The sequence below is a fragment of the Lepidochelys olivacea genome (genome assembly GCF_965140295.1).
Source record: "Lepidochelys olivacea isolate rLepOli2 genome assembly, chromosome: 1".
Lineage (NCBI taxonomy): Eukaryota > Metazoa > Chordata > Testudines > Cheloniidae > Lepidochelys > Lepidochelys olivacea.
The window spans coordinates 234,411,190-234,435,290 of record NC_140411.1 but is presented as its reverse complement, the minus strand read 5'-3'; the positions used below and the strand labels follow the sequence as shown (position 1 = coordinate 234,435,290).

Genomic DNA, 24,101 nt, shown 5'->3' with positions numbered 1-24,101 from the left:
CCACCTTGGGGTTCCATCCTTTTTTCCATTCTTTTTTTTTTTTTTTAACTTGGTAATCTTTCTTTGTATTTTATGCATTAATTAGGAATTGTCTTTCAGGTTAGTAGAAGCTATCAGGTAATCATCCTGGATTTGTCCATCTGCTTGATCCTTTGGTCCTGGCTGGTAGCCTATTCACCTTTAGTTTTGGTTTCAATATTTTGTATGATTTTTGTAGGCCACTTCAGTAATGCTCAGTCATCACCTTAGAGAGGTATTAAATGAAATAATAATATTATATTTCTGTTTAGGTTTTTGAAGCAGTCCTACTTAATTGTGTTTGCGAATAAAATCAAAGTAAGTGTCTACCAACACCACTGTCAAATGGTTAGATAGTCCAAGATCAAGCCCATAATTTTCCTGTACAGAAAAGCAAAGGAAGGAAAGATCAGGACTGATGAATGAGCATTTTTCATATTTTGAAAGCAGCTTGGGGGACACTGTGCTCGTATTTCAAAGTGCTCCATAAATTTCTGTTATCAGGGTCATGTGTATCAGTGAACATAACTGTTCCAGGGATGAATTAAGACTAAACAGGGGCAGACAAGCATGGATGTTATCCAGGCCCCAGGAAGGAACAGTGAGACCAAGGATTCTGCCTTAATCTGCCCAGTAACAAGGTTTCTACTGTACAATAGTTTGCAGTTAAGTAAGCATTACATAAATGCCAAGAAGTGTTTACAATAAGAGTCTGAAGCATTGGGTAGCTAGTAGTCAGGATGGCAGGCTAGATTAATTCACAATAGCTGAACTGTGCCAACAAGAAATTAGACGAAGGTTTCTAACCATCAGAGGAGTGAAGTTCTGGAATAGCCTTCCAAGGGAAGCAGTGGGGGCAAAAGACATATCTGGCTTCAAGACTAAGCTTGATAAGTTTATGGAGGAGATGATATGATGGGATAGCCTAATTTTGGCAATTAATTGATCTTTGACTATTAGTGGTAGATATGCCCAATGACCTGTGATGGGGATGTTAGATGGGGTGGGATCTGAGTTACTACAGAGAATTCTTTCCTGGGTGTCTGGCTGGTGAGTCTTGCCCACATGCTCAGGGTTTAGCTGATCGCCATATTTGGGGTCGGGAAGGAATTTTCCTCCAGGGCAGATTGGCAGAGGCCATGGGAGTTTTTCGCCTTCCTCTGCAGTGTGGGGCACGGGTCACTTGCTGGAGGATTCTCTGCACCTTGAAGTCTTTAAACCATGATTTGAGGACTTCAATAGCTCAGACATAAGTTAGGGGTTTGTTACAGGAGTTGGTGGGTGAGATTCTGTGGCCTGTGTTGTGCAGGAGGTCAGACTAGACGATCATAATGGTCCCTTCTGACCTTTAAAATCTATGATTCTATGAAGATCATCCATATCCTCCTCTCTTTTCCACCATGTATGTGATATATCTAAAGCTGTGTCTACCCTAGAATTTTCTGCAGTAAAAAGAGCTAGTGGGTCTGCTGGGTAGTGGGTTTCAAACTCCCACCCCTTGCCTAAGCATACAGACGTCTCCTATCCCCTTTGAGGAGGCAGGAGTTCACCCAGAAATCACTATACTGTTATCAGCTTTATCAACTGGAGTCACCTTGATCAGCAACTAAGAGTCCCAGTGCCAGCATCAGTCATGGGTCAGGGACATCCCTTCCTCTTTGGGCTCCAGCTGCACCTCACTCACATGCCCAGGATGCCTCCTGGGTCAGCTCCCTAGTGTAGAGTTCCGATTCACAACCTGCTGTGTCCAGCAGCAGCAGCTACGTTGCTCTCTAGCCAACCTGACACAAATGGCATCATACATCCGTCCCTCCCTGCCCTTTCTTCTTCCTGGGAGCATCTGCAAGAGGACATCACCCTCCCTCTATTCCACCAGGGATTTGTGATGAAGTGGCCAATTTTTCTCATTTGCTTGCTCCCCCAAACAAAGCTTCTGGGGCAGGCTTTTAAAAGCACTGCTCCAGAGGGGTGTCAAACACAGTTCTTCTTGCTATCTTCCCCAACTGGTGTTTTCATGGTATGATGTAACAATGCTTGGTTAAAATAAGTGTTGAGCTTTGTTGATCATTTCTGCAGCAGCAGGACACACACATTTAACATTAATTGAGGGGGGGCAGGATGCGGAACATGTATAATCTGCTGTCAAACACAATTGAAGATTCTAGTGTAGACACAAGCCTACATGAGATACCCTGAAAAGTTATGACTGGCTGGAGACAAGGCATTACAAACCAGGGAGTAATGTCTGATGGCTGAAAGTGAAACCTCACTGAGTTTCCTTGATGAATGCTTTTTAAAACATAATAGTTTGACTCATCTTGGCTATTCCAGAGGAATACAAGAAGCCCAATATAATGGATCTTAAGAATAGCATTCATTGTAAGTTTTAGAATACAGAGCCTTATTGTTTAGCTTATGAGCCAGCTAAATCTCTTTAATACTCTAAGAAATAACCTGCATAACCTGTTAAGGATTATGCAGACTACTCTACAGATAAAACTGTATGTACAGCCACTCTACTGAAAATAACCTCCCTCTGAAAAAAACAGGAGTGGTTGGCGTGGGAGAGGGGGAGTAAGTTTTCACTCTTGCTGCCCATGCTATACCTGTGAGCTGGATGAACAAGGGCTGTCCACTTTCCACAAGCACTACATTGTTTTGAAGCTGGGGTATCATCATCTTTGACCCTGACAACACTTTAAAAATGTAAAACTTCAGGGCTAGTAATACCACCCACCCTCCCCCGCACAATTTTCTCTTTTTGGGGGAAGGGAGAAGGAGGCATTAATTTTTGATTGAAATTGCGATAGTGCAGAAAAAGTAAGCATAAAGTACCAACAATGCTAAAGACAGTAAAGAAAAACCTAGGAAATGTAGAATAGTTGTTTTAGTTTGATGTATTGTAATACCCATAAAAGGGTTAATTTCTAGACATTAGTCCTGAGAAGTTGCAAGGGCAACAATGTTAAAAGATCACCAAACAACTAATTAGAATGTATTTGGACATAATTACTATTAACATAGTTACATATGATATAATTATTAATATAAGTGTTAATTACTGAGAGCTTTGGAAATGTGAAGCGCTGTATAATGGCTATTATTAATGTATTGCTCGTAATGTCCTTGTTAAACTGTGCGTGCCTGTGCATGTAGAGAATTCTGAACTAGTCTCCCCTGTTGAGAAAATAAATCCTCTCTCCAGCCTTCTTATTTGTATCAATGCTCTAATTCAGTTATTCGTAAATACAGTGAAAAGCAAAATATTAAGTACATACAATATTGTTGTTTGCCTCATACATAGACATAAGACTACAGAACTAGCTCAACTCCTATTCAGTTTCAATATGAAAGGGAAGATAGAAATCAAATGTTTTGTTTTTCAAAATCTGAAGTCTACTTATCTTCAAACGTTTCTGTGTTATCTAAAATAGCGTATGTTGTGCCATAAGTAAATATTGATTTACTAAGGCAATCTGCTTATTTTATAATGGTGGAGCTTTTGTGGTCCAATTATTTGGTGTGTGGGTGGGTTGGTATATATATAATATTTTGCAATAGCTAAGAATATACATTTCCATGTTACTGAATATTTTTTTTAAAATCACAATTCTTTGGCCCCCATTCCTACAGGGAAATTGGAATTAAATAGAGTGGATAGCCACGAAACATAATATTTTTATTTTATGGCTCTCCATCTTTGTAAATTGCGTTGTGTGGGCCTAATCCAAAACCTACTGAAGTCTTTCCATTACTTCAATGGGCTATGGATTGTGCTCTACGAGGACAGGAAATAATCATCAATATCATGTGAGCCTGACTCAAAGCCTGCTGAAGTCAGCAGATTCCCATTGACTTCAGTGGACCACAGATCAGGACTTACATGCAGGACAAATTGTCAAGATAGAATTTTTAGTATACTATTGTTCTGTTTGGGTGAAAAACTGATCACATTTGTTATCCATTTAGTAAAATATTCCACATGAGATGACCAGAAATACAATTGTCTATCTGGAAAAGTGAGAGGCCTCCTTGTTTCTTCCCTAAACAGAAGGTTTTCTATTTTTCCACAAGAAGTCAGTGAGAGTTTTAATTGATGTAGTATACCAAATAAATATTTCTATAGATTTAAAAGCCAAAGAAAAGCATTTATTTTTATTAGAGCAGCTCATCTCATAAGTATTATAGGGATATTTGCTCAACTATCTAGATCTGCCTTTATCTGTTGTATCATTGGTTCAGTATTAAACTTTTGGGGATTTCTGAGATCTCCAGAAACTTTAAGGTAAATTGTGAAGTCATTATGTATTCTATTCTTCAATAAAGTAAAGCTTCTGATTTGGGAACTGTCATAAATATAAGGGGAAGGGTAACCACCTTTCTATATACAGTGCTATAAAATAATGTGATTGAATTACAGCATATTTCTTGGAAAGAAATCCAGTCTTGATTTAAATATTGCAAGTAACGAGAATTTACCACACTGTCTGTAGCTTGTTCCAGAGGTAAACCACTATTAAAAATGTGTACCTTATTTCCATTTTGAATTTGTCTAGCCTGAACTTCTACCCATTGGAACTTGTTATGTCTTTGTCAGCTATATGAATGAATCCTATTCTAAGAAAAATCTTCTGTCCAGGTAAGTATTAGACTGTGATCACACCATCTCTTAACCTTCTGTTGAAGCTAATTGAGCTTCTTTGTTACAGATCAGAAACCTCAAGGGAGAAATCCTGGCCACACTGAAGTCAATGGCAAAACTCCCACCAGTATCAATAAGGCAGGATTTCACCACGTGTTTTCTGATCTAATAAAGATGATTTAGTGTTTCCACAACATATCATATCAAATAGATGGAGAAAGAATGAGCACTAAGTAGTGGTTAGGGCTGTGCCCCCTTCTAAATTCTTGAATGAGGGCACAAGGACAGAAACAATGTGTGTGTGTACAGACCCAGTGGACATAGGATTTTCTGGATAGGTCACATATTGAAAGTATACATATCAGTCAGAATGATACTTCTCCCACCCGCAGCCAACAACCTTCCTGGTTCACTCCCAGGATCCTTCCCAACAATTACTTCCCTCTACCTGAGCTCCTCTGTTACCGCTGCAGCTCCCAAGCCTTTGCACTGTTCCTGAGGGGTGCAGGAAATATGTTTCTGTATTGTAGTTTAAATGAACTATTACTCAGAGTTCTGTATTAATATGCGTAGTAAGGCTATCTGTCAAAAAACATTTCCTGAATCCTTTTTTGTTTTATGTATTGTTATAGACATAGTTGCTGACAGAGTATTTTGAAATAAATTACCAAAATAATTGAAACTGGTGTGATTGTGTTATTTTGACAAATAAAATATGCAGAATTTTAAAATATTATGTGCAGAATTTTAATTTTTTTGGCACAGAATTCCTCCATGAGTAAAAACTTATTTTAGACAAATATTGGCAAGATATCTGCTTTGAAAGTCTTAGGTCTTTTCTTGATGAGTGAAAAGAATGTTTATCACTTCTGTTAGCTTAAGGTGACATGACTGAAAAGCCCTCTTACCACTTATTCAGATGCAGCTTTACACATTTGAAGCCATGTTATAGACTGGGGGTAACCTTGGCTACAACATGACCCGTTAATAAAGCTTCAAAACACTTCAGTTTGTATTTTAAAGAGAATTAAGAGGGCATTTTAACTCAAGGGAGCCAACATGATTGAAACACATTTTTTGTTTTGTTTGGCAAGACATACCCTTATGGTGCAAACTAATTCCTTTGGGTGGTACTTTCTCCAGCTATTTCCTGATCTATAAAAAAACTAATAAAAATCACTGAGAGCTTGTTTGGTTAATGGTTTAGAAATTGCTTGCCCAAATATGAATTGGTCGTTTATTGAAAGAAACACAAAACAAAATAGACAGGGAATTGACAACAGGGCCAATAGTCCGTAGGGAAATGTCTTATCATTTAGTAGAGATCAGCCTTCCTATAGAAATGTTAAGCTTTCCTGTAGAATTTTTTTTGCAGGGATATAACTTTCAAGTAAATTCTAGATGATAGAAAAATAATATCTTTCTGCAGAATTTTTAAATTAAATTTTAGGGTATTTTAGCATAATTTTTATAAAACTATTTAATTTCCACAAACCTTATTGATTTAACTTCTTTTAAATACCATAGGTCATATGTTGCATAAGGGCAGTAATTATAAAAATCAACTGTGTCATATAATTATACAGAAAATATACATGCTGTGACAATAAGTATGTATGACTTAACTTCTTGGTTTAGCATATCCTGATGGTCAGTGATTGAGTTTAAGGGTTTACAAGAATTCTTAAATTGATGATGCAGGAGAGTTACTATGCCTAGGCAGCATGAAACACCAGACTAGGGATTCGGGGATGTGGATTCTATTCCTAGCTCTGCCATTTCTTCACTGTGTGACCTCGGACACTTCAGAGACAGTGGGTATGTCTATACAGCAGCTGGGAGGTGTAAATTCCAGCACACACAGACATATACACGCTAGCTGAAGCAGAGCTAGTGCACTAAAAATAGCAGCGTAGCTGTGGCAGCATAGGTAGTGGCTCATGCTAGCTGCTCAAGTGCAATTCCATCCAACCACCTGGGGATGTAGTCAGGTGACTAGCCCAAGCTGCCACCACCATACTATATTTAGCATGGTAGCTTGAGTGGAGCTAGAACATGTATGTCTACCCAGGCTGGCATTTACACTTCCCACATAGTTGCACAGCAGTGGTATTTTACAACAATATATATAAAGTGCTTTGGGATCTTTTTGGGATAAAAAGTGTTCTGTACATTTAAGACTGCATTATGTGATATAAGAAACTCTGAATTTTGAAAATGAGAGAGAAAATTTTATACAAAAAGAAACAATTCCCATTTCTGGCTCTGTTATTTATTGATCTACATTGCTTTTGGTTCTGTTTAAGAAATCTGGAGCATCCCATAAATAACTTTTTTTAAAAAAATCCATAGACATACAGTACTGCCAATCCTAAACGTTCAAAAATCATGAGATTAAAAACCTCAATAAATTTTAGAACGACAAGGTGGGTGAGGTAATATCTTGTATTGGACCAACTTCTGTTGGTGAAAGAGACAAGCTTTTGAGCTTACACAGAGCTCTTCTTCATGTCTGGAAAAGGTACTCAGTCTCACAAGGTGGAACAGGTTTCAGAGTAGCAGCCGTGTTAGTCTGTATCCGCAAAAAAAAAAGAAGGACTTGTGGCACCTTAGAGACAAACAAATTTATTTGAGCATAAGCTTTCATGAGCTACAGCTCACTTCATCGGGTGCATCAAGTCCTCCGTTTCTTTTTTCAATGTGGAACAGATTGTTTAGCATAAGGAGTTAACTGTAAGAGTCATTCAAGGTGAAGTGGGCAGTTAATACCTCTGCCATCATAGGACAAAGGAAAGTTAGGGGGTTAGATTGTTGTAACGAGTCATAAAACCAGTGTCTTCAAAGTCTGTGATTTTTAATGTCTAGCAAAGTTATCGGGCTCATCTTATTAAGGTGTTGTGCAGGTTTCCTTTGAGGATGAGGACTGAGAGGTCCAATATGGAGTGATTGTTTTGTGCAAAAATGTCCACGCGCAGGTGATATGGTGTTTGTCTTTATCATTTTTCTATGTGAAGTCATTTGACAGTATACTGATTATCTTGTTTTGCCCATATAGTAGTGATTAGGGCATTTAGTGCACTGGATGAGGTACACCACATGTTGTGATGGCAACTTCTAGGACCCATGGATCTTGAAAGATGTGTTGTGGAGAATACTGATCATCATAGCAGTGGACATATGTCTTGAGGTTTTGCATCTGCTGCTTTGGCGGAGTCTGGTGCCACTATAAGTTGTCCTGATCTGTAGAGGGCTTGCTTATGATGATAGGCTTGGCAAGGTTGTTTAAAGGCTGGAAGAGGGGGTTTGGGAAAGATTTCTTTCAGAATGTGGTCCCCATTGAGTATAGGTTGTAATTGTTTAATGATACCCTATATGGGTATTAGTGTGGGATGGTAGGCAACAACTAGGGGTATTAGGTTGGAGATTTCTCTCTCCCTACACTAAAGCAGGTTCTCTCAGGGAATTTGGGTGGCCCATTCCATGGTGCAATCTACTTCTCTGGTAGAGCATCTGTGTTTAGTAAAGGCGGTTTTAAGTGTGTAAAGGTGCATATCATGGACTTTCTCCTCGGAGCATGTACTGTGGTATCTGAATGCCTGGGCTGTAGATAACAAATTTCTTGGTGTGTCTGGGATGGTTACTGCATTTGTGGAGGTACGTGTGGTGATCCATGGGCTTCTTGTAATATAGTTGTCCATAAAGATGCCAAAGCTGATTGTTTTGTCTAGGAAGTTGATGCTGGTGGGGGAGTGTTCTTCAGAGTCTGATGAATGGGCGGTGGTGGTTGAAGTTGTGGTGGAAATCTAAGGGAGTTTTGGCCATCTGTCCATAGGAAATACATCAATCATACTTTCATCAGATATCATTGGTTTTGTGGTGAACTTTTCCAGAAATTCTTCCTCAAGGTGGCTCATGAAGAGGTTGGCATATTGGTGGGCCATCCCAGTACCATGGCTGTTCGCCTGGTCTGCATACAGTGTTTATTGTTAAATGTAAAGTTGTTATAGGTGAGGATGAAAGGCACGAGTTTAGTGGTGTGTTTGAGGTGGATATCTGACTGTTGTCCATTGTCTAGTAGCAATTTGAGGCAGGCAGCAATGCTATCATTGTGAGGGACATTTGTATATAGGGAGATGACATCCATGGTGGCAAGGGTAGTGTTCTCAGAGAACACAAGGGAAAACAGAATTTCAAAAAGCACAGCATGGTTGACTGTATTGAAGGTGGCTATTGGGCAAGGAAGATGAGGGTGGAGTTCTGGTTCTATACTGGATCATAATTATTAATGGTCAAAAAAGCCTGTATCTGTAAACTGCCCAAGGGCAACAGAGAATGTGCTGTGGTCATACTTTCTCTGCTGTCAACTCTAGTGCTATTAGTGGGCAGATTAAGATGCAAGTGCTTCAATGTACAGCCATGCTTCCATGCCTATATCCATGGCTCTTTCCTACCACTGTTCCTTTAAGATCCAGACTCAGCCTCGGTGGAATGGGATGGGGTACTGGACTAAGTCCAGCCCATTCTATATCATTATAGACCAGACTCAATTCATCCTGCCTCATCCCAGACAGTTGCAGGATGTCCCCTCTGGTCACAGCCACTCTGCCTATAACACCATATTTAGTTTCTCTTTATAAATTCCATCAAAATAGAGATCAAGTATAGCTGCTCTTATTGTACAGAAATAACCCCTCACCTAAACCTTGAACCCCAATGAATCCAGGAGAGCTCTGTCATTGGAGATTTTTAAGAACAGGTTAGACAAACACCTGACAGGGATGGTCTAGATAATACTTAGTCCAGTGGCTGGACTAGAAGACCTCTTGAGGTCCCTTCCAGTCCTGTGATTCTAGGAACATCACAAAACACACAGTCCAGCATTTGGAACTTTGCAATATTTTTTGCCCCAAACTGTACAATCTAAATAGAAAACAAGTATAGCTGCTCCTACTTCATTGAAATATGGACTCTGATGTATCCTGGTCCAAGAACAGGAAAACCATATACATTTATAGATTTCAAGGTGATAAGGGACCATTGTGATCATCTAGTTTACCTCCAGTGTAAAAAAGCAATTCCTAGAGAATATGTTTTAGAAAAATATTCACGTTTGACATCTGGTACCTGGACTCTAATGGAGCTTGCCAATTTTAACTACATTCCTTTAACTTATATCTGGAATAAGATACAGCAGTTCTTAGTACACAAAGTCCAAACCCCATTGCAAACCAGTGTAACAGCACCCCAAAAACATGTTTTTGGCAGCTGACTCATACTTTTTTTGTTAACCCCAAACCCAAAGAATCTACCAGCTAAAGAGAGACATTAGGTTGCTCTAATTCCACGGCAAACTACAGAACCAGATGCCTCCCTGCTTAAAAGCACCTCAGACACATATGCTGTTCCTAGACCCTGCTGGCCCTCAGCATTTTTTTTGCCCCAAGCCAAGCCTCTAGATGTTCCCTCTAAATAGAGTGCACATGTGCTGCCCCTACTCAACCAGAAAACTCAAGCCTCGGTGCAAGACGTGTTTGCTGCTGTGCTCCTACACCCACATGCATCATACTCTGGATTTTTTTGGTGAAGTAGGAGCAGCTTCATTGTTCTCCACTGATGCCACCATAGAATCTGGGAGGAGTGTGTGACATTATGTACCTCAGGGGAACACCCTGTACCCCCATGTTCATCCTTATGATTGTGTGGTATCCAATGCAAAGTTTGTCATGTTGGGTGTCTTCGGAAGGCTCATGATGCACTGAGCATTGTTGTTATATAGTAGTAATGTTATAGTAATGTTATAGGTTGTAATTTCATGTATATAGTTATGAGGCTGGAAATGTGTCCTCATGGTTTAAAACAAGCCCAGGCAAAACTGTCCAGGAACAGAGGGGCAGTTCACACCTCATCAGGGCATGTATGGGACAAACCCAGCCCAGCCGCACAGGAATAAAGGACACTGGCCTAGGCAGCAACAAAGGATCTGTTGGACTCTCCAGTGAGTCACCCCCCTTCCCTTGGTCAGTTTGGGACTGTGGTAATGCTCAGCTGACCGTGAAGGGGGTGGGGCAAAGCCAACGGGGAAGAAAGAACACGATAAAAGGGAGAGATGTTTGCCATACTGTCTCTCTCTTCCACCTCCATCTACAGACACCACCACCAAGCGACTGAAGCGCTGATCAAAGGGGAGAGGCCGGCTGATGGGCAACCAGCCAGCCTGTGAGAAGCATTTGTAAGGACACTGAAAGTGTTAAGATCAGCTTAGAATGTGTTTTGCTTTTATTTCATTTGACCAAATCTGACTTGTTGTGCTTTGATTTATAATCACTTAAAATCTATCTTTTGTAGTTAATATATGTGTTTATTCTACCTGAAGCAGTGAGTTTGGTTTGAATCGTGTCAGAGACTCCCCTTGGGATAATAAGCCTGGTACATATCAATTTCTTTGTTAAATTGATAAACTCACATAAGCTAGCAGCGTCCAGCTGGCGTAACTGGACATTGCAAGACAGAGGTTCCTGGGATTGTGTCTGGGACCGGAGATACTGGCTAGTGTCATTTGCTTGCATAATCCAAGCAGCAGCTGACCAAAAGTGCCCACCCGTGTAGCTGGGAGCAGCTTACATGCCAGAGGCTGTGCGTGAACAGCCCAGGAGTGGGGGGGTTCTCACAGCAAGAGCAGGGTAAGGCTGGCTCCCAGACTCAAGGATTGGCGTGACCTAGCAGATCACTGGTCCCGATACCACCACGGGAACATCACAGCTGGATAAAAACTGACTGGATCTTCTGGCGTTTACTTCTGTGGCACCCGTGAGCAGAGATACCTCTCACGGCCTGGCACTTTGTGGGCCGCGTGGGCAGCGAGGCTCTTTTGCTACCTGTGTCATGAGCCGTGGGGAGGGGGCGGGCTTAGGGACACCAGCAGCTGGAGCCCCTCGCTCCCTGTCTAGGTGCTCTGGGAAGAGTGCACAAGCGGGGGCCCTGGGGAGCAGATACTGAAACGTCCCTCCGGACCCGCCCCACCCTTCACTTTGCCTTGCCGCAGCCCACCCTCCGCGCCGGCTCGCGCCAGTGGCCGGGAGGCTGAGAGCCCTGCGATGTTGAATCGATGATGCGGCGTTCAGGCACATTGCCTTTCTACCCGAGCCTGGCTCATGGCCTATCGACGATTCGGTACTCGACACCGTCGTCTTCTAGCCAGGGCTAAATAAGTCCCTACGCAGGGCGGCCGCCATTTTGGTTTAGAGGAGGAGCGGTCCTCCTGCTATTCCTTTCTGTAGAGCACGCCCGGAGGAGGCGAAGGTGAGCGGTGCCTCGGCATGACACAACGGTGCGAAGAAGTAACCTTCGATAACCGTTGTGCACGATTAGCAGGTTCTCTTTTAGTATCACCCAGCACCGCCGGCGCATGCGCCGGGAAGACGACTTTTCCTCCCAATTGGGCTGCATAGAATGTTAGCGCATGCGCGTGGGACTGCGACTGTCCCCCCACTTCAAGGGCTATTGCGCATGTGCTCTCCGAGTGGAGGGGAGTGAGGACCGTTGCTCAGCTTCGCGCATGCGCACGTCGCACCCTTATCGTACCTTGGGACACAAACACGCTGCTGTTGTTGTTTTCTCCTTGCAGCTGGGGCAGGAAGATGCCGGGGAAGCTGAAGGTCAAGATCGTGGCCGGACGCCATTTGCCAGTAATGGACCGGGCCAGTGACCTGACTGATGCCTTCGTGGAGGTGTGGGGGAAGGGCAGGGGCGGCGGGTTGCTGTTGATCTCTGGGGGTTGTGCCTCGTGCCTCCCACCCCGAGCCCACGCGCCTGGGCCGAGCTGCCAGGTGCTCCCGCGTGGCCTGTGCAGCTGGAGGTCTCCAAGCACCTGCTGCCGGCTTCGCCTGCCCCCATGCTGCCTCCCAGCATGGTCACACCTCGGTGTTCCTCGCTGAGGATGGGGCACCCCCCTGCTAAAGCGTGGCTGTTGCAGCCCCCGCCCAGCCCATCGCTGTGTCACCCTGGTGGCAGCAGTGCTGCCTTAGTGTGTCACCAACTGGTGATGCTCCAGCTCAGTCTGTTGGTGCCCCAGTGGGCCATAGTGTTTTGTTGTCATGCAGTCTGTGTATCACCCCACATGGATGTTGTGATGTGATATCCCCGTGTCACCAAAAGATGTGATGATTTTGTGAGTCCTGAAAGTTTTTTGTTGCCTGTTTAAAAAATGTGCAAGTTCGGCTTGCAGGATGTGGCTGATAAATTCAGGATGGCCTTGGACCAGAGGAAATGGACTGGCATCTCTGCCTAATATTTTGGCTTTAATGTGGTACTGATCTGAACAGAGGCTGTAAAAATGGGTTTGTAGGGTTCTAGGCCACTTGTCTTCTCAGCAGTTTCTAGGTTAGTAAGAGGATTTGTTCTTATAACTGTCAGCCTTGTCAACTCTAAGATTTAGTTGTGGGTATTTTTAGTAAAAGTCCTTGACAGGTCACGGGCAATAAACAAAAATTCATGGCTTGTGACCTGTCTATGACTTGTACTATAAATTTGCCTGACTAAATTTTAGCTGCTCCTAGGTTGCCACTGCTCTGGGGGGGCCCCGGGAACCGATGGCTGGCCCCTGCTCTGGTGGCGGGGGCTGACTGTCTCCAGCTGCCCGCTCCTCCAAATCCCTCGGGGACCGCTCTCCAACAGTCTGTGGCTGCCCCCTGGGCCGCCCACCAGCCCCTGCTCAGGCCGCCCCGGATTGCTGCTGTTCCATCTGTCTCCAGGGCCGCCCCTGGGAATGCTGCTTGGCCACTGTCATAAATATAAAGGGAAGGGTAAACCCCTTTGAAATCCCTCCTGGCCAGGGGAAAGCTCCTCTCACCTGTAAAGGGTTAAGAAGCTAAAGGTAACCTCGCTGGCACCTGACCAAAATGACCAATGAGGAGACAAGATACTTTCAAAAGCTGGGAGGAGGGAGAGAAACAAAGGGTTTGTGTGTCTGTCTGTAGTCGTCTTGGCCGGGGACAGAACAGGAATGGAGTCTTAGAACTTTTAGTAAGTAATCTAGCTAGAAGAAAAGGAGGACTTGTGGCACCTTAGAGACTAACCAATTTATTAGAGCATAAGCTTTCGTGAGCTACAGCTCACTTCCTCAGATGCTGCAGTTTCCACGATATGCATCTGAGGAAGTGAGCTGTAGCTCACGAAAGCTTATGCTCTAATAAATTGGTTAGTCTCTAAGGTGCCACAAGTCCTCCTTTTCTTTTTGCAAATACAGACTAACACGGCTGCTACTCTGTAATCTAGCTAGGTATGTGTTAGATTATGATTTCTTTAAATGGCTGAGAAAAGAATTGTGCTGAATAGAATAACTATTTCTGTCTGTGTATCTTTTTTGTAACTTAAGGTTTTGCCTAGAGGGGTTCTCTATGTTTTTGAATCTAATTACCCTGTAAGATATATACCATCCTGATTTTACAGGGGGGATTTCTTTATTTCTATTTACTTCTATTTTTTATTAAAAGTCTTCTTGTAAAACACTGAATGCTTTTTCATTGTTCTCAGATCCAAGGGTTTGGGTTTGTGGTCACCTATGCAAATTGGTGAGGCTTTTTATCCAACATTTCCCAGGAAAGGGGGGGTGCAAGTGTTGGGAGGATTGTTCATTGTGCTTAAGATCCAAGGGTCTGGGTCTGTCGTCACCTAGGCAAATTGGTGAGACTTTTTACCAAACCTTGTCCAGGAAGTGGGGTGCAAGGTTTTGGGAAGTATTTTGGGGGGAAGGACGCGTCCAAACAGCTCTTCCCCAGTAACCAGTATTAGTTTGGTGGTGGTAGCGGCCATTCCAAGGATAACGGGGGTAATATTTTGTACCTTGGGGAAGTTTTGACCTAAGCTGGTAAAGATAAGCTTAGGAGGCTTTTCATGCAGGTCCCCACATCTGTACCCTAGAGTTCAGAGTGGGGGAGGAACCTTGACATGGTGGCACAGTGGTGGGATTAACCTGAAATCATTTTGAGATCCAGTTGAGATTTTTTGAACTAGAAATACAGATTTTAAAAAGGAAATTTTAGGAAGTCCAGAAGGCAGCTTTGAAACTGAAAGCAGCTTGGTTTCTCTCTGCTTTGTGGCCAAGCAGAGACAAAAGGGGATTATCTTGTGAATTGCAGGTTTTCTTGCCTGGAGGCAGGGTACTTAACTCCTGCAGGGAAATTCACAGTCTTCCAACCCAGAGGTTTTTTTTTTTTCTTTTCTTCCTAAAAGTAAATAGGGGGTGTGTGCTCTACCCATTTGCCTGGAGACAAAAGTGGCAGGGTTTTTTTTTAGGATTTTGATTTTTTTTTTTTGTTTTACAAGGAGCACAGGTTTGAAAAGAAATTTTTTTTTTCTTTGGGCTGGGTAAGCAGTTTCCCAAGTAGTTGGAGGTTTTTTGCTTTAATTTGAGCCCAGAGCAGAGACAAGGGAATTGTCTTTTTCTGTAGGCTGACAATCACTATCAGAGAATAGGTATTCTATTCCAGCACAGCAAAATTTTACAGCCAAGTTTTGTTTGTTTATTTCTAAACCTCGGGTGTAAAGTTAGTTAAAAACAGAGAGGTTAGAATGGCCAAATCCTCAGCTCGACTACAGCTGGAATTAGCCAAATTTCAGGCTGAGGAAAAACAAAGGGAACATGAAAGACAGATAGAACTCATGCGGCTGAAGGAGGAGGAGAAGGAAAAAGAGAGGAAGCATGTGGAGGAGATGGAGAGGATAAAGGCCCAGCAAAATATACCAACAAACCCTAGCAATCCTTCTCCAGGTACCACTTCCCATCCCAGAAAGTTCCCCACCTACAAGGCAGGTGATGATACTGAGGCCTTCTTAGAAAACTTCGAAAGGGCCTGCCTTGGGTACAACATCTCTACTGACCAATACATGGTAGAGCTGAGGCCGCAGCTCAGTGGACCCTTAGCTGAGGTGGCAGCTGAAATGCCTAAAGAACACATGAACAAGTATGAACTGTTTAAATCCAAGGCGAGAGTCAGAATGGGGATAACACCCGAGCAGTCTCGTCGGAGGTTCAGAGCCCTAAGGTGGAAACCAGACATGTCATTTACCCGACATGCCTACCACATTGTAAAACATTGGGATGCCTGGATATCAGGAGCAAGTGTTGAATCTCCAGTAAATTTGCCCTTCCTAATGCAAATGGAACAATTCTTAGAGGGTGTTCCTGAGGAAATAGAAAGATACATCCTAGATGGGAAACCCAAAACTGTAATTGAGGCAGGAGAGATTGGAGCCAGATGGGTGGAGGTGGCAGAGAAGAAGAAAACTGGTCGCAGTTGGAGCGGAGACCAGAAGGGACCACCCCAGACCACACCCTATTACCGGGGGCCGCCCAAAGCCCCACCTACCTCCCAAAGAACCCTCCAGACCCCTTATCGTCCCACCACCCCGTTCTCCAGCAACCCACCTCGCCCCGGTGACCCGTCAGCTGGACGATGTTTTAAATGTAACGAGCTGGGGCATGTAAAGGCCAACTGCCCCAAGAACCCCAACAGGTTACAGTTCATTGCACCGGAATCACACCAGAGGTCCACAGGCCCAGATACCTCCCAGATACCCTTGGAGCGGAGGGAAACTGTGAGTGTGGGCGGGAAGAAGGTCACCGCGTGGAGGGACACCGGAGCACAAGTGTCAGCTATCCATGCTTCCTTAGTGGACCCCAATTTAATCAACCCAGAGATCCAAGTGACGATTCAACCCTTCAAGTCCAACTCTTTCAATTTGCCTACAGCCAAGTTGCCTGTCCAGTACAAGGGCTGGTCAGGAATGTGGACTTTTGCAGTCTATGATGATTATCCCATCCCCATGCTGTTGGGGGAAGACTTGGCCAATCATGTGAAGCAGGCCAAGAGGGTGGGAATGGTCACCCGCAACCAGGCTAAACAAGCCGTGAGGCCTAGCTCTGTTCCGGAAACTTCTATCAGGACCCAGTCAGAGGTGATGGACCTGGACCCCAGGCCAATGTCTGCAACAGCAGTAGTGGATCCAGTCCCAGAGACCCAGACGGAACCAGTCCCAGAACCGGAACCAGCCGAACAACCAACACCAGACCCCGTGTCAGAACTGAATCCAGTACTTGCAACCTCAACACCAGAGGGCCCCACCGAACCTGAACTGGCAGCAGCCGATAACCCTACACAAGAGGCTCAGCCGGAGCCTGAATCCCAACATAGTGCACCAGCGGAGAGCGGTTCACAGTCAACAGAAACAGCTCCATCCCCTATATCGCTTCCAGAGGGACCAAGCCTAGGTCCACAATCCCATGAGGAACTGATGTCTCCAGCATCAAGGGAACAGTTCCAGACCGAACAGGAAGCAGATGAAAGCCTCCAGAGAGCTTGGACGGCGGCACGGAGCAACCCACCGCCTCTCAGCTCTTCTAATCGATCCAGGTTTGTTGTAGAAAGAGGACTTTTATACAAGGAAACTCTTTCTGGGGGACACCAGGAAGACTGGCATCCTCAGAGACAGTTGGTAGTTCCAACTAAATACCGGGCCAAGCTCTTGAGCTTAGCCCATGATCACCCTAGTGGCCATGCTGGGGTGAACAGGACCAAAGACCGTTTGGGGGGGTCATTCCACTGGGAGGGAATGGGCAAGGATGTTTCTACCTATGTCCAGTCTTGTGAGGTGTGCCAAAGAGTGGGAAAACCCCAAGACCAGGTCAAAGCTCCTCTCCAGCCACTCCCCATCATTAAAGTTCCATTTCAGCAAGTAGCTGTGGATATTCTGGGTCCTTTTCCGAAAAAGACACCCAGAGGAAAGCAGTACATACTGACTTTCATGGATTTTGCCACCCGATGGCCGGAAGCAGTAGCTCTAAGCAACACCAGGGCTAAAAGTGTGTGCCAGGCACTAGCAGACATTTTTGCCAGGGTAGGTTGGCCCTCCGACATCCTCACAGATGCAGGGACTAATTTCCTGGCAGGAACTATGAAAAACCTTTGGGAAGCTCATGGGGTAAATCACTTGGTTGCCACTCCTTACCATCATCAAACAAATGGCATGGTGGAGAAGTTTAATGGAACTTTGGGGGCCATGATACGTAAATTCGTAAATGAGCACTCCAATGATTGGGACCTAGTATTGCAGCAGTTGCTCTTTGCCTACAGAGCTGTACCACATCCCAGTTTAGGGTTTTCCCCATTTGAACTTGTATATGGCCGTGAGGTTAAGGGGCCATTGCAGTTGGTGAAGCAGCAATGGGAGGGATTTACACCTTCTCCAGGAACTAACATTCTGGACTTTGTAACCAACCTACAAAACACCCTCCGAACCTCTTTAGCCCTTGCTAGAGAAAACTTACAGGATGCTCAAAAAGAGCAAAAAGCCTGGTATGATAAACATGCCAGAGAGCGTTCCTTCAAAGTAGGAGACCAGGTCATGGTCTTAAAGGCGCTCCAGGCCCATAAAATGGAAGCATCGTGGGAAGGGCCATTCGTGGTCCAGGAGCGCCTGGGAGCTGTTAATTATCTCATAGCATTCCCCACCTCCAACCGAAAGCCTAAGGTGTATCATATTAATTCTCTAAAGCCCCTTTATTCCAGAGAATTAAAGGTTTGTCAGTTTACAGCCCAGGGAGGAGACGACGCTGAGTGGCCTGAAGGTGTCTACTACGAAGGGAAATGTGCTGGTGGTGTGGAAGAGGTGAACCTCTCCATGACCCTTGGGCGTATGCAGCGACAGCAGATCCAGGAGCTGTGCACTAGCTACGCGCCAACGTTCTCAGCCACCCCAGGACTGACTGAACGGGCATACCACTCCATTGACACAGGTAATGCTCACCCAATTAGGGTCCAACCTTACCGGGTGTCTCCTCAAGCTAAAACTGCTATAGAACGGGAGATCCAGGATATGTTACAGATGGGTGTAATCCGCCCCTCTGAAAGTGCATGGGCATCTCCAGTGGTTCTAGTTCCCAAACCAGATGGGGAAATACGTTTTTGCGTGGACTACCGTAAGCTAAATGCTGTAACTCGCCCAGACAACTATCCCATGCCACGCACAGATGAACTATTAGAGAAACTGGGAAGGGCCCAGTTCATCTCTACCTTGGACTTAACCAAGGGGTACTGGCAGGTACCGCTAGATGAATCTGCCAAGGAAAGGTCAGCCTTCATCACACATCTCAGGCTGTATGAATTTAATGTACTCCCTTTCGGGCTGCGAAATGCACCCGCCACTTTCCAAAGACTTGTAGATGGTCTCCTAGCGGGATTAGGAGAATATGCAGTCGCCTACCTTGACGATGTGGCCATATTTTCGGATTCCTGGGCAGACCACCTGGAACATCTACAAAAAGTCCTTGAGCGCATAAGGGAGGCAGGACTAACTGTTAAGGCTAAGAAGTGTCAAATAGGCCTAAACAGAGTGACTTACCTTGGACACCAGGTGGGTCAAGGAACTATCAGCCCCCTACAGGCCAAAGTGGATGCTATCCAAAAGTGGCCTGTCCCAAAGTCAAGGAAACAGGTTCAATCCTTCTTAGGCTTGGCCGGTTATTACAGACGATTTGTACCGCACTACAGCCAAATCGCTGCCCCACTGACAGACCTAACCAAAAAGAAACAGCCAAATGCTGTTCAGTGGACCGGAAAGTGTCAGAAGGCCTTTAACAAGCTTAAAGCGACACTCATGTCTGACCCTGTACTAAGGGCCCCAGACTTTGACAAACCGTTCCTAGTAACCACAGATGCATCCGAGCGTGGTGTGGGAGCAGTTTTAATGCAGAAAGGACCTGATCAAGAATTCCACCCTGTAGTGTTTCTCAGCAAAAAACTGTCTGAGAGGGAAAGCAACTGGTCAGTCACTGAAAAAGAATGTTATGCCATTGTCTACGCTCTGGAAAAGCTACGCCCATATGTTTGGGGACGGCGTTTCCACCTGCAAACCGACCATGCTGCACTAAAGTGGCTTCACACTGTCAAAGAAACTAACAAAAAACTTCTTCGGTGGAGTTTAGCTCTCCAAGATTTTGATTTCGACATCCAACACATCTCAGGAGCTTCTAACAAAGTGGCTGATGCACTCTCCCGTGAAAGTTTCCCAGAATCAACTGGTTAAAATCGTCCTTGAGATGTGGAAAATATTGTTAGTCTTTATGTACTTGGTAGTATATTTAGAGATGCATGTGTCTTATTAACTCTGTTTTCCTAGAGCTCCAGGAAGAAATCCCAGCCAGTGTTTCACCCTAGCTGAGATTTGGGGGGCGTGTCATAAATATAAAGGGAAGGGTAAACCCCTTTGAAATCCCTCCTGGCCAGGGGAAAGCTCCTCTCACCTGTAAAGGGTTAAGAAGCTAAAGGTAACCTCGCTGGCACCTGACCAAAATGACCAATGAGGAGACAAGATACTTTCAAAAGCTGGGAGGAGGGAGAGAAACAAAGGGTTTGTGTGTCTGTCTGTAGTCGTCTTGGCCGGGGACAGAACAGGAATGGAGTCTTAGAACTTTTAGTAAGTAATCTAGCTAGGTATGTGTTAGATTATGATTTCTTTAAATGGCTGAGAAAAGAATTGTGCTGAATAGAATAACTATTTCTGTCTGTGTATCTTTTTTGTAACTTAAGGTTTTGCCTAGAGGGGTTCTCTATGTTTTTGAATCTAATTACCCTGTAAGATATATACCATCCTGATTTTACAGGGGGGATTTCTTTATTTCTATTTACTTCTATTTTTTATTAAAAGTCTTCTTGTAAAACACTGAATGCTTTTTCATTGTTCTCAGATCCAAGGGTTTGGGTTTGTGGTCACCTATGCAAATTGGTGAGGCTTTTTATCCAACATTTCCCAGGAAAGGGGGGGTGCAAGTGTTGGGAGGATTGTTCATTGTGCTTAAGATCCAAGGGTCTGGGTCTGTCGTCACCTAGGCAAATTGGTGAGACTTTTTACCAAACCTTGTCCAGGAAGTGGGGTGCAAGGTTTTGGGAAGTATTTTGGGGGGAAGGACGCGTCCAAACAGCTCTTCCCCAGTAACCAGTATTAGTTTGGTGGTGGTAGCGGCCATTCCAAGGATAACGGGGGTAATATTTTGTACCTTGGGGAAGTTTTGACCTAAGCTGGTAAAGATAAGCTTAGGAGGCTTTTCATGCAGGTCCCCACATCTGTACCCTAGAGTTCAGAGTGGGGGAGGAACCTTGACAGCCACCCCTGGGAATGCTGCTTGACCAAGTGGCTGGTCCCAGAGTCGCTCCTGGGACCACCTGAGTGGCTGGTTCTGGGGTCAGCCACACTGGCCGCTACAGCTGTGGAAGTCAAGAAGGTTGCTGAAAGTCACGGAATCCATGACTTCTGCGAGCTCCGTGACAGACTTGCAGCCTTACTTATGCAATTCCATCATAAAGATTCTGGATTGGAACTTAATGAACAATTCTGTTGATACATAAGCCAGAACTGAATCCGATTCACTATCCAATACCTATTTTGGTTCTACCATGCACACAAGAGAAAGGAGTGGTAAAAACATGTTTTAACCCATTGTCACTCCAAATATGCATACAGAGCAGATTAATGGAGTAAGAACATGCCAATTCTACAGAGGCACTTCAGAGTAGAACTGCATTTTAATGCTGGAAATATATTTGGAAATATAAAATAATTTCATTTTTAGTGAGGGGAAAAAATAAGAGAACACTTAACTTCAACTGTACACTTTTTAATTGTTCTTTTGTAAGTGACGAGTATTTACTTTTTGTGAAAAATGATACCTATAAAGACAAGGAAAATTAGTTTCATGCTCCAACAATGAAAAATTTCTTTAGTATGAATAACATGATTCTTCTCTCGTATGATTAAACATTTCTGAGATAAATAATTTTTTATAATTAAATGCCAAAAGCCTAAAACTCAGAATCCAGACATTTCAAAGCCTAAAAAGACACTTTCAACATAAAAATCATGGCTAGTACATGAACACCTAATGGAATTGAGGCCTGATCTCAGAATAAGATCTAGATGGGACGACCCTGGTGCCAGAAGTGAGCTCCATTGACTTAGAAGTTTATCTTCATGGATCTCTTTACAATCTTTGGGCCGTAAGTCCTGATTAAATATGGTGCTTAAAAAGTGCTTAAAGTTAGGCACTTGCTTTAGTATCCTGTTGAATAAGGGCTTTAAATTAATACTGAAGGAAAAAAAATAAAATCTTGTTTACTTTATCACAATGGTCTTTATGTACTTGTTCAATTACATTGTTTAACTCTTTGAGATGGGTGACATTGTCTTCACTTTTATAGTTTGTCAGTTTCACTTTTTAGTTCTTAGTGCTGCAATGTTTGGGTTTCAAACACTGCATGAGTGTGATTAATTTATAAACAACTATTCTATTGGAGTTTAAAAAAACAGTTTGTGAAACATTATTGTTGGTTTTATACAAGCCTGTTTTTGCCAAATATTGGGACAAATTTACATTAGTGTTCCTTTAACAAAGTTGTTGTGGTTTCTGTTTCACTTAGTGGAGAGGCTTATATTTTTTTATTATATTCCCCAGTAACAATAATTTCATTGAACTTCGTTTTCAACTAGGAAGGCAGGAATAAAAAATACTACATATATTGAACTTAGCCAACTTATTAACGGTGCTGAAAGCCTTTAGTTTTCTTTTTAATAATGTTATGCTTTAGTGCTTGGTTTTGTGATGCCAGTGTACAGTTGATGGTAGTCTTTTGCTTTTAATTTCTCTGGGGATTTGAATTAATAAAGCGAAAAACTTGGAGCCATTGCTATTCTTTGTGCTCACTTTAAAAATTACTTAGATTTTGCAATCAGAGCTTGTAAAGACTTTTATCTGTGGCTGTTTGCCATGTTTTCTTCAGCAGATGAGCTTGTACACCCCCCACAACCCCGCACCACAGGCCTGGTGAAGCCCCATTGATAGGCATATGGGTTTGTCTCTACAGAGCTGATTGTGGGAACAAAACCCAATGTTGCAATACTGCATTTATTTACTGTACTATCTATAATCTACTGTACTAAACTACTAAACGAAATTTGTTTTGAGTTGCCATATAGAAAATGTAATAGCAATATGCTACACTTTTTTTGGTTTTCATACAAATGTTTCACACAGAGATATAGAAAGAGCTGTTTAGAGTTTTCATGGTGAAGATGAGCAGTTTGAATTAGATGTAGACAGCATTGCAAAACCATTGAAGGACTGAATTGTGAGTGACAACAGAGTAGTGGAAGAGGAAGATGATTTTAGCAGTGGCCTATTGAATAGACAGGGAGGTGTCAAATGAGAGTCATGTAAACTAGGGTAGTGGTTCTCAAACTTTTTTTTTGCGGACCACTTGAAAATCTCTGAGGGTCCCGGTGGACCACTTAATGATCTTTCCAAATGTCGTTTGTACCGTTAGCTAACTATTGTAAAGCGCTTTGGATAAAAGCTCTATATAAAAAAACCCTTAATAATAAACTTTTTTTGTTCTACAAATAAAAGCACACAACTCATATTTTAATATCCGTAGTCTTATCTTTCTAATGTGATGGATGTGCCCTTTCTCCCCCGCCGCAGCAGCCCCTGAGCTAGGGCTGTGAAGGAGAGAGTGGGGTCTCTCCCCCGCCACAGCAGGCTACAGAGCTGAGGCTGGGAAGGAGGGCCGTCTCTCACTGGCAGCCGCAGCTCTGGAGTTGGGGAAAGTTGCCTCTTTCTCTTACTGCCTCAGCTCCGCACATCCCAAATTTCCCCCACCCCCTCTTCTTACCCCACTGCCTCCTCCCATCTACCCCCTAATCCCTCCAAGGCCACCACCTCACCTTACATGTGCGTCTTCTCCAGGGTCCAGGCACCTAATTAGTGGAGCCATGCCTGCGCGGCTCCACTAATTATGTGGTTGGCCCTTCATTCTCTTGTGTGTGGCCACCCAGGTGCGCACCTTAGAGGGAGCTATCCACGGACCACCTGAATGGAGCTCACAGAGCAGTGGTGGTCCACGGACCGCAGTGTGAGAACGTCTGAACTAAGGAATAGGAGATTACCAAAACATTGAATGATGGTTTTGGCAGTAGAGATAGAATTTGGAGAATTCATAAAAGAAGAAATGAAGAATTAGGAATAGCCTTGAAAAGAAGGAGAGAAAGGAGTTGAAGATGGCATTGAGGTGGTTGCTTTTCAATATAGCAAGGATGGCGTAATTATCTGCTGTAATGGAGAAAGGAGTGGGGTAAGGGCTTTGCGGGAGTTGGATTTTTTCTTTGTCATGTTTAATTTGAGTGGGTGGGCATCTAGGAAGAAATGTCAGAGTGAACTCATGGGAAGAAGCCATGAGCAGGGAGGTAGATATGGCAGTTGCCAGTGGAAAAAATGGTGACTAAAATCACAAGAGCAGATATTATTTAAAAATAACAAAATATACTTAACAGAATTAAATACAGCTGTTTGGAATAACAAAATAACCAATATGACAAATAATATTCCAAGTTTCAG

The 24,101-nt window shown here is 43.6% G+C and overlaps 1 protein-coding gene across 5 annotated transcripts in view; it reads left to right on the top strand.

Annotated features, from left to right (window-relative positions):
• The first annotated feature begins 11,878 nt into the window (after positions 1-11,878).
• C2CD5 (C2 calcium dependent domain containing 5) overlaps positions 11,879-24,101 on the top strand; it is a 143,066-nt gene continuing 130,843 nt past the window's right edge. For 2 of the 5 annotated variants that reach the window (XM_084620514.1, XM_084620515.1), the window contains exon 1: positions 12,064-12,387. In XM_084620514.1, the coding sequence (XP_084476640.1) occupies positions 12,298-12,387 (90 nt within the window). In that variant the 5' untranslated portion in view covers positions 12,064-12,297. Of the gene's footprint in view, positions 11,960-12,061; positions 12,388-24,101 lie in introns of those variants that run through there. The other 3 variants (XM_084620513.1, XM_084620517.1, XM_084620516.1) reach the window with 3 other exon arrangements.